This window comes from Myotis brandtii, unplaced genomic scaffold (genome assembly GCF_000412655.1).
Source record: "Myotis brandtii unplaced genomic scaffold, ASM41265v1 scaffold277, whole genome shotgun sequence".
NCBI classification, from domain to species: Eukaryota; Metazoa; Chordata; class Mammalia; order Chiroptera; family Vespertilionidae; genus Myotis; species Myotis brandtii.
Window position 1 is genome coordinate 1,686,585 of NW_005360548.1, and position 10,805 is coordinate 1,697,389.

The following is a 10,805-nucleotide window of genomic DNA, read 5'->3' on the forward strand; positions in this document are numbered from 1 at the left end:
GCCCATCGGAGGGGCTGTGTGCAGGTGTGTGTGCGTGGGCTGTGTGTCCAGGTGTGAGTCCCCCCAGCCAGTGTGTGCGCTGAGCTAGCTGCCTTGGGTGTTTGTGTCCGGGTTGGATGCCCATCCGAGGGTCTGTGAAGGCGGGTGTGCCCGCTCTGGTGTTCATATTGTGTGTGTGTGTGTGTGTGTATGTGTGGTCTGCGGGTTGTATGTCTCCGAGGGTGTGTATCTGTGCGTCCACGTCAGGTTCCGGGCCAGGGCTGGGACTCAGCGCCTTGTGGGTCCAGGCCTCTGTGTGGTTTGGGGGAGGGGAGTTTGCCTCTCCCTCGGTCCAGGTCAACTGGTGTGGGAGGGGGGGAATGGGGGGGTCCTCAGTGGTCCTTGGGGGAGACGGCCATATCTTCCCCTTCCCGGTGGCTGGTGGTGGTGGGGGGGATGGGCGATTGGTAGGTGGACAGATGGAGGGATGAGAGGCCGAGGGATGGACAGATGGGCCCAAGGGGAGGCATGCAGACCTGGCCCTTCCCCACCCACCCCACCCCAATCCCCACACCCACCACATCTCCCCAGATGGGGCCAGAGTTGCCTGCATCCAGATGGCCAGGCTAGGGGACCTTTGGGCTGCTGGTGGGAGGATCGCCTTGGACTAGTGCTTTAGGACTCAGCTCCCCAACCCCCTGAGATTCGACCTGCTGAACTCTGACCTCTGGCCCTGGCTTTTGCTGTGGTGGTGGGGGCAGGTATGGTGGGAAGGAGGGATGTTAGGATTTCTTTGGCCTGCAAAGTAGGTGGGCAAGAGTGCCTCAGGACTGGGAGAGATGTGTGTCCATGTATGTGTGTGAGTGTGAATCTGTGCCTATCTGTTGACTATGTCACTGTGGTTCAATATTTTGTGTGCATTTGTAAGTGTAAATCCCTTACAGGGCTGTGTGTGAGCATTTCTGTTATGAGTTAACATCTCGGTGTCTGTGCAAAAGGTAGATCTTTTTGTACCTTGTGCTTGTTTGAGTGTGTATCAGCCTTGTAAGTGTCTGCATACTTGTGGTTCTGTGTATGTGTGTGAGGTGTATATCAGTTAGTGTGTACATTTGTGCGTCTTTTGGTGTAGGAATATATCAGCTTTGTGACTGCATCATGGGGATATGTGAAGTTGTCTGAGCATGTTTGGGCATTTAAGAGTGTGTCTGTGTATCCTTGATCGTGCAAGTGAATATCTGTTATATGTGTATGCCTGTGTGTTGGTGCAAGAGTATATCTGTTATAGGTGCATGTACCTGGTTGTCTGCAAAGATAGATACGTGTGTGCGTGCGCGCATCTGTGTGCACATCGGTGTGTGTGCATTTGTGTATGTGAATGTGCAAGAAAGAGTCAATATTGTACATGTGTGGTTGTATGTGGGTGTGACAATCTTGAGGGTATGTGTCTGTCTATATTGTGAGCTCATTTATGCATCAGTGTTGGTCTCTCAAGAGTGAGGTTGTGTTTGTTCAAACATTATGTGCAGGATTGTATGCACACACATGCCTGTGTCCCTGGCACAAGGCTGACCATGCTTCTGGACCCAGTGAGATTGGGGTTCCTGTGGCGTGATCTGTGGTATGCTGGGGTCCAGCCTGGGGCTCATGGACACAAATGTGTCCACATCCCAGGCCAAGAGCCAGTGGAGGGTGGGGGCACAGAGATCATGCTGGTGTGTCTATGGAGATACAAGTGTAGAGACTTGAGTTGTGGGCCCATGTGAGTTTGGTGTGTCTGCACATGTTGGTGTGACAATGATTTGATGGTGAGCATGGGAACCTCTGATTCCTCCCCAGCTCCTGGTACTACTTAGGTCCTTGAAGTTGGGGGACTGGGATGTGAACTCTGGAAGGAGGAAGCTGGAATCCTGGATCTGAAGGAGAAGGAGAATGGGCCCAATTTTTGGGTCTTGAGAATGGAAGGGGCTGAAACCTGGGCTCCTGAGTCTGAGGGAGGAGAAGGGTGGGGTTCCAGATTCTAGGTCTAGGAAGAAGGGAGCTGGTGTCACTGGCTTCTTGAGACCCCAGAGGACAAAGGCTAAAGTCCTGGACTCCTGAATTTTGGAGAGTAAACAATTCTGAGGCCAAGACTCCTTGATTTCTAGAGATTACTCTCTGGGTCCATCTGCATTTATGCAGAGCCTGCAGCAGGAGGGCTGAGAGTGTGATCACACCGGGGACTTCCTTGGCTGAGATGGTCTCTGAGGCAGGTCTCCAGTGAGGAACCAGAAGGATGCTAACAGGGTCATTTTGTTTCTTTGTAGGTACTGGCCCAGGCCCTGACTCCCTGAAGAGAGGTGAGTGGGGTCCCTCCTGCTGGGGAGATGTGGAGTGGTTGGTCTTGTTCTGAGCCCCTCTGGAAGCCTGGAGCCCTGCCTCATAAGGATTTCAGTGCAGGGTCTGGCAGTGTCCTGAGGGGCCAGGTGCCACCCAGGCTAGGGATGGGGTGGTGACAAGGTCAGGAGCATCATGTTTGGGTAAGGGCTCATAGAACCAGGGCATGGATAGCAGATGGAGGGGTTTCCTCATGATAGCAGTAAAGGGTACAAGAGAGTTCATGACATGAACTGACCCCTGCATTTGGAGAATGACATGAATGTGGTTGACCATTTTGTGTGTGTATGTGGGAAGATCTCCTGGTAGTCCAGCCTGCTGGTGGCTGAAAGAGCCAGAGGGAAATCACAACAATAGCAGTAGACATTTATGTAGTGTTTACTCTGTCAGGAGCTATTCTAATCATGTTACACTGCATTATCTCATATAATCCTTACAATAACCTGATGAGGTAGGTACTCTTATTATCCCCATTTTACAGAGGAGCACAGTAAGGCACAAAGAAGGTAAGTCACTTGACTAGAGTCACACAGCAGGGAACTGGGGTGTGAACCTGGGCAGCTGGGTCCAGTTTCTGTCCTGCAATGCTGCACTGCCTCTCAATAAATGTTAGCTATTTTCATTGCTATTGTAGTTCCTTCAACTTGAGTCTCACCCCAGCGGTGGGAGGTGAAGCTCTGTACTTCTCTCTAGGGCTCAGATTGGGGTTCTGAGCCCTAGAGACCCACAGCCAGACAGGTGTAGAGCGGGGCCTCCTGACTCAGGAGTTCCACCTTCCAGGCCAGGGTTTTCTGTCCAATACAGTGTCCCAGAGGGAGTGCAAGACAAGGTAGTTGGGGGCCTTGGAAATGGTGGGACTCCCTGACTGGGCCTCTTTTTCTCTCTTTAGCCCAGTTACTGTCTCCTTCAGTCTCTGTCTCACTCTTCGTCTCTCTATACAATTCGATTCTCTCTTCCTTTCTCTCCCTCTCTCACTTCCTTTCTCTATCTTTCTGTCTTAGTCTCTATTTTTTGTTTCCTCTACTCAGTTTTTTTGTCTCTCAATCCCTGTCTCTTCACCTTTCTTTCAAATCTCTCTCTCTTTCTCCCCCCCCCAATCTATCTCTTCCTCCCCCTTGTCTCTCACTGTCTCTTCACCTCTCTCTGAGTCTCTTAGTCCCTCCTGTCCACATCTATAGTCCCTCTCCCCATGGGCTGAAGGATCAGGGCCACACCAGGTCACAGCCCCAAACTGCAGATTCCTGGGAGGTAGGCCAGTAGGGACTGGGGTACAGGATGGAGTGAAAACAGTTTCAGGGATGCCCCCTTTGCATCCTTTCCTCTTCACCCCCACCAACCCCATGTTGTGATGGGAGCTGACATGTCGTGGGCTGCAGCTGCCACAGGGGAATCCCTGCTGGAAGGTTTTGCCTGGAGCAGAGAAATAGCATGAGTGTGTGAGTGAATGTCTGTGTGGCTGTGTAGGCATGTATGGGGTCTTGTATGTGTCCACAGATGTGAGCACAGAAGTCTGCCCTCTGCTTGGGAGCTCAGAAGAGCCCAGGATGAAACCAAGGTTCGAGAAGGACTTCCCAAGGCTGAGCAGGGAGACTGATGTAGTTTTCTCAGCCTCTTCCACCTTCAGACTCCCTTTACCTCTGATAAAGGATGGTTGGGGGGGTGGGGTATTATCCATAACATTTAATGAATACTTACTGTGTGCCGGGCCTGTGCTCAGGGACCCCCATGAATGAGTTTACTGAACCCTTGCAACAACCCATTGAAGATGGTACAGTTATCATCCCATTTTACAAAACAGGCAAGTATGGCCTAGTTAGGGGAAATCATTGGTTTGGGGTCACAGAGCTAGCAAGTGGGTAGAACCAAGACTTGAACCTGAATCTGTCTGATTTCAAAGCACTTTCATATATATATATATATTGCTATTGATTTCAGAAAAAAGGGAGAGGGAGAGAGAGATAGAAATATCAATGATGAGAGAGAATCATTGATCAGCTGCCTCTTGCATGCCCCCTACTGGGGATCGAGCCTTTGACCGGGGCATGTGCCCTTGATCGGAATTGAACCTGGGACCCTTCAGTCTGCAGGCCGGCGCTCTATCCACTGAGCTAAACCGGCTAGGGCCAAAGCACTTTCTTTTAATAATAGTGCATACTTCTATACCTGGCACATAATGGACACTCAATGATGATAATAACACTTAACATGTATTGAACACATTTTATGTGCCAGGCATTATTCATAAGTAGTACACCATTCTCATTAATCCATTTAACCCTCACAGAGGTAAGGCCTGTTTTTTTGTTTTGTTTTGTTTTGTTTTTTATCTCCTTTTTACAGATGAAGAAACCGAAATTCAGAGAGGTTCAGACACTTGCCCGAGGTCACACAGCTAGTAAGTGTCAGCTGGAATTTGAACCCAGGGAATATGGCTTTGAAATCCATGAATTTAAACCCTAGTTAGCAGTGATTTTTCAAAATGTTCAGTGGGTGCTAAAAGGCCCAGTCAGGGCAGGTGTCACCCCTCTGGTTAGGAGATTATGAGAGGTCTGGGAACCCCTAGGGGAGGGGCAGAGGTGGGTATAGGGCATTCGGGGGTGGGACAGTGGTAATTTATCAAGCAGCATTAATATATTATCTATTAACAAATGCATGCCAAGTGAGGATCAGTGCTGTTACTGTCCTACAGAACCTGGTTGTCAGGAAGGGAAGGATCTGGGTCAGACTCCTAGCAGAACATCCCAGGGCAGCCAGGCTGGCAAGCAAGCTCTATGCCTGGGTAACGTGTCTTCTTCTCCTTCAGGTCTTATTGTCCACTCCTCCCAACTTCCCACTGCACCATGGCTCCCGGCCCCTTCTCCTCTATGCTGCTCTTGCCACCACCTGCAGCCCTGTCTTTTCTGCTGCTACTCTGGGCAGGGGCATCTCGTGGCCAGCCCTGTCCTGGCCGCTGCATCTGCCAGAATGTGGCGCCCACGCTGACCATGCTGTGCGCCAAGACTGGCTTGCTCTTTGTGCCGCCAGCCATTGACCGGCGTGTGGTGGAACTGAGGCTCACAGACAACTTCATTGCGGCCATCCGCCGCCGAGACTTCGCCAACATGACCAGCCTGGTGCACCTCACCCTCTCCCGTAATACCATCGGCCAAGTGGCAGCTGGCGCCTTTGCTGACCTCCGTGCCCTCCGGGCTCTGCACCTTGACAGCAACCGCCTGGCTGAGGTGCGTGGCGACCAGCTCCGCGGCTTGGGCAACCTCCGTCACCTGATCCTTGGCAACAACCAGATCCGCCGGGTGGAGTCGGCGGCCTTCGATGCCTTCTTGTCCACTGTGGAGGACCTGGATCTGTCCTACAACAACCTCGAGGCCCTGCCCTGGGAGGCCGTAGGCCAGATGGTGAACCTGAACACCCTCACGCTGGACCACAATCTCATCGACCACATTGCTGAAGGTACCTTCGTGCAGCTTCACAAACTGGTTCGCCTGGACATGACCTCCAACCGCCTCCATAAACTGCCCCCTGATGGGCTCTTCCTGAGGTCCCAAGGCCCGGGGCCCAAGCCGCCCACGCCACTCACGGTCAGCTTTGGTGGCAACCCCCTGCATTGCAACTGCGAGCTGCTCTGGCTGCGGCGGCTGACCAGGGAGGATGACTTGGAAACGTGTGCCACCCCTGAGCACCTCACTGACCGTTACTTTTGGTCCATCCCTGAGGAGGAGTTCCTGTGCGAACCCCCGCTGATCACACGGCAGGCGGGGGGCCGGGCCCTCGTGGTGGAGGGCCAGGCAGTCAGCCTGCGGTGCCGTGCTGTGGGTGACCCTGAGCCGGTGGTGCATTGGGTGGCACCTGATGGGCGGTTGCTGGGGAACTCTAGCCGGACCCGGGTCCGGGGGGATGGGACGCTGGATGTAACTATCACCACCTTGCGGGACAGTGGTACCTTCACTTGCATCGCCTCCAATGCCGCTGGAGAAGCCACGGCACCCGTGGAGGTGTGCGTGGTGCCGCTCCCTCTGATGGCGCCCCCGCCGGCTGCCCCGCCGCCTCTCACTGAGCCTGGCTCCTCTGACATTGCCACGCCTAGCCGACCTGGTGCCAATGAATCTGCTGCTGAGCGCCGGCTGGTGGCGGCGGAGCTCACCTCCAACTCTGTGCTCATCCGCTGGCCAGCGCAGAGGCCGGTGCCTGGCATCCGCATGTACCAAGTCCAGTACAACAGCTCCTCTGATGACTCCCTTGTCTACAGGTGGGTACTTCAGTCCCAGAGCCTCCTCCCACCTCAAGGGTCCCCTCTCCCTTCTGTCCACTTCCTTGGCCTTCTTGCTCAGCTGGAGTTCTAGATGGCCATACAGAGTTGCTCTATCTTCTTCTGTCTCACTTTCTGTCTCACTGTCTGTTTTTCATGCATTTTGCAAATCTTTGTTGAGCATTCACATGAGTCAGGCTGGGCACTGGAGTTATAACAGTGAATGTACCCCGCATATCCCCACTCCCATGGAGCTTATGGTCCATATTCCTGCTCAGCAAAGGTGTTTGATTATGTACCTTGTCAATTAAACATTTTGGAGCATGAAACACACACACACACATACATACACACACACATTTAACAGTTACATTTATATTTATAAATTATATGCCAGGGGTTCTGTATCAACACATTGGGGACATTATAGAACAGAAAACCAAAATATATAAATATAAGTTATTTTCATTATCCACTGGGTTAGAAGCCGTTGCCCTGGTATGGACAGACATTAAAGAGTTACTTTCTCCCGTCATCTCTCTTATTTTCTTAATTTCACATCTGCCTCTATCTGTCTCTTCTCTCCCTCCCGCCCTTGTTGGGCACTGAGGCCCTGCTCTGTGCTAGGCCCTGAGAGCGCTGGGGACACTGGGAGACCAAAAGACCAGTTCCTACCCTCAGGGACCTTATGGTCCAGAGGAAGGAGGCAGCTAGTATTTGCTGAATTATTGCCTTGGCTTTGCAGTGTCCTTCATCTTGGTAGCTTTTTAAGTATGAGTCACAGCCATAGCACACAGTGGGCACTTGATAAGTGGTTGTGGGCTTTGTGAATGGCTCTCCTTCCTGGCTCTGTCTCCTTCATGTGCACTGTAGAGCATCTGCTGTATGCTTAATCCTGTGTTTGACTTCACTTGGTAATGCCAGAGGTTTTAAAGCTATTTTTGGGAGCCTCATTTTTTGGTGTGCTCAGACCTACACCAAAAAGCCTGCCTCTTGGCCTCCATCTTCACCTTTCCCAGGGTTCTCTTGGCCACAGTCTTGGTACACAGTAGGTGCTTTCCCATTGTTGGCTGAATGAGTAAATGCCTTTGAAAACTTTGTCTCTGTCATCCTCATTTTCTTTTCTTTTAGAATCTGGTTATCAAACACTGAATAGATGCCTATTGCATGTCACATTTCATGCTGGGCCCTGGGGCCACCGAGATAGATCAGACACTGGCCCAGTTTTACAAACATGAGGGCAAACAAATGAACAGAACAAAAACCTTTATAAGGTACTACCAAAGATGCTGCTTCATTTGATCTTTCCAACTCTGATGTGAAGCAGTGATGATACCCTTCCCATTTTATAGATAGGGAAACTGAGGCCCGTGGAGGGAAGTCACTTGCTCAAGGTTATACAGAAAGCGGCAGAACCAGGATTCTAGCTCTTACCCTTCTAACTCCTAACCTTTTTATGTTGAACACACATTTATTGAGTACCCACTGTTTGCCAAGCAGGGATTAGTGGAGCTGGATAATACATTTCCATAAATAACTTTTGGTTTGTGACTCTCTACTTCTCTCTTTCTTTCTCTCTCTAACCTGTGGCCACTACTTGGTGGGGTGCAGGGAGGTTTTCAGGCCCCAGACCCAGCATGTATTCAGATGTTCATTCCCTTCTGTCCCTAGCTAGGCAGCAGATCTGGGGGCTCTTCCCTTCCCCTGAGGGCTACAGTTCCAGTCCTCCCTCTCCCACTGCAGATGCCTGCACTATGGTGCTGTAGGGGTTAATTTCCTCACTTCTGCCATGGGTGGAGGCAACATCCAATCAGAAGCCTGCTCTGCTGCTTGCTTGGGTCTTTCAGCCTATCAGAGACATGTGGGCTCAAGCTTTCTTAAGGAGCCAGCCTCTGTCCTTGAAAAGGGGGGAGCCCCTAGCAACTGTTTTTTTTTTAGGGAAAGGAGCAAGAGGAATCCTAGTCTCTCTGAGAGGGGAGATTGAAAGAAAAGGAAGACTTACAGCCTGGGGCTCAAAGTTGGGAGGTATGAGGTGGAGGGGCAGGAGTGGTCTGTTAAATGGCAGGCAAGGGGAGAGTTGGAGAAGTGGGTGGGTCTTTTAGAGGGAATAGGGCCCTCACTTGAAGCCTTTTGGTTGGAGGGTGGCTTTTGGTGTTGGGGAACCTTCAGGAAGTGGGACAACTGCTGTAAGCTTCAGAACCAGAAGGTGGCCTGACTGGAGGGAAGGTGAAGCATCTGAGAGGTAAGATGGGGGCATGACCTCTTAGAGGAGGTGGAGTTCCTGTTTCATGGTCCCATGCAGATGAAGATGTGGTCCTTGTCTCTGGTGACCCACTAAGACCTTTGTAGGAGAGGAGAGCTTGTGAGGTTGAGTGATGAGCATGTGAATCTATGTGGATGTGGAAGTCCCAGGTTAGCCAAAGCTGGACTTGGCCGACTGTGGAAAGGGTGTGCCCAACAGAAGGAGCAAGGCCTAGTGGGAATGGTCTTATAGATGAGGGAGGGTGCAACTGGGAGTAGAGTGTGAGCCACAGCAAGGGTACTGGCCAACACAGAGTGGAACGGAAGCTAATAATGATGAAATTATTAAGTGCCAGGCTTTGGGTATGTTAACTAATTCATACTCACATCATCTCTATGCTGTACTAATTCTTAATATCCCCAATTGGGAGAAGTGAGGCTCAGAGTGGTTAAGAAACTTGTATGAAGCCCTAGCTGGTTTGGCTCAGTGGATAGAGCACTTGCCTGCGGACTGAAAGGTCCCAGGTTCAGTTCCAGTCAAGGGCACCTGCCTGGGTTTCAGGCTCAATCCCCAGTAAGGGGCGTGCAGGAGGTAGCCAACCAATGATTCTCTCTCATCGTTGATGTTTCTATCTCTCCCTCTCCCTTCCTCTCTGAAATAAAAGAAAGAAAGAAACTTTTGTAAGGCCCTAGCCAGTTTGGCTCAGTGGATAGAGCATCAGCCTGTGGACCGAAGGGTCCCGGGTTCAATTCCAGTCAAGGGCACGTACCTCAGTTGCAGGCTCCACTTGGGCCCCAGCTCTGGTCAGGGCGCGAGCAGGAGGCAACCAATCTATGTGTTTCTCTCACATCGATGTTTCTATCTTTCCCTCTCTCTTCTAACTCTCTAAAAATCAATGGGAAAAATATCCTCGGGTGAGGATTTAAAAAAAAAAAAGAAAGAAAGAAACTTGTATAAGATCACAGCTAGCAAGTGGCAGAAGAGAGACTCAAACCCAGGCAGTCTGGCTCCCAGAATTGTCAGTTTAACCACTACTCTGCACTGCTTCTCGTTTGAAGGCAGGGGCCTAGAGCAAGAAGGGGGCATGTTTGCTTGGCTACATTTGACCCAATTACTTATCTGGGGTGTGAGTTGGTGACTTGTGGCAGTATAGGGTAGGGCGCACACAGAGAGGTTTCAGGACATGCAAAGAGTGGACACGGCCCTAGGCACAGTAGGGGAATCATCCCCAGTGGCTATTGTGGGGTGTGGTGCAGGAATATGTAGTCGAGGGGCTTGGAAATTGTCTCAGAAGATATATGCAGCTCGGAGATGAATTTGCCCAAAGATGGGACATGCAGATAAAGGGAGTGGCCTGTACACACATGATTTCCCTGAAAGGGCAGGGATATAAGAGGAGCTAGAGGGCCCTGGCTGGTTTGGCTCAGAGGATAGAGTGTTGGCCTGCAGACTGAAAGGTTCCAGGTTTGATTCTGGTCAAGGGCACATGCCCAGGTTGCAGGCTTGATCCCCAGTGGGGGATATGCAGGAGGTAGCCAATCAAAGATTCTCTCTCATCATTGATGTTTCTATCTCTCTCTCCCTCTCTGAAATCATTATATATATATATATATTAAGAAGAACTAGAGGCTCAGTTGGTTGGATAGTCAAGGTTGCAGGTTCAATCCCCAGTCAGGGCACATACAATAATCAAACAAGGAATTCAGAAATAAGTGAAACAACAAAAATCAATGCTTTTCTTTCTCTCCCGCCCCTCCTCCTCTCTCCCTTCCTTTCTGAACTTTTGTAAGGCCCTAGCCAGTTTGGCTCAGTGGATAGAGCATCAGCCTGTGGACCGAAGGGTCCCGGGTTCAATTCCAGTCAAGGGCACGTACCTCAGTTGCAGGCTCCACTTGGGCCCCAGCTCTGGTCAGGGCGCGAGCAGGAGGCAACCAATCTATGTGTTTCTCTCACATCGATGTTTCT

General features: G+C 51.0%; 1 protein-coding gene and 1 long non-coding RNA gene across 5 annotated transcripts in view; one reads left to right on the forward strand and one right to left on the reverse strand.

The window, feature by feature from the left end:
* Nucleotides 1–7: 7 nt before the first annotated feature.
* Nucleotides 8–10,805, forward strand: part of LRFN1 (leucine rich repeat and fibronectin type III domain containing 1) — a 14,147-nt gene continuing 3,349 nt past the window's right edge. The window contains exons 1-4 of one of the 4 annotated variants that reach the window (XM_014541761.1): nt 8–24; nt 2,283–2,315; nt 4,693–4,747; nt 5,156–6,598. In XM_014541761.1, the coding sequence (XP_014397247.1) occupies nt 5,193–6,598 (1,406 nt within the window). In that variant the 5' untranslated portion in view covers nt 8–24; nt 2,283–2,315; nt 4,693–4,747; nt 5,156–5,192. The other 3 variants (XM_014541763.1, XM_014541762.1, XM_005868845.2) reach the window with 3 other exon arrangements.
* The window catches only part of LOC106726530, a 17,082-nt gene continuing 12,895 nt past the window's right edge, over nt 6,619–10,805 (reverse strand). The window contains exons 2-3 of the long non-coding RNA XR_001362599.1: nt 8,068–8,083; nt 6,619–6,769 (exon numbers count right to left, since the gene is read on the reverse strand). This is a non-coding gene — a long non-coding RNA (uncharacterized LOC106726530). The remainder of the gene's footprint in view (nt 6,770–8,067; nt 8,084–10,805) is intronic.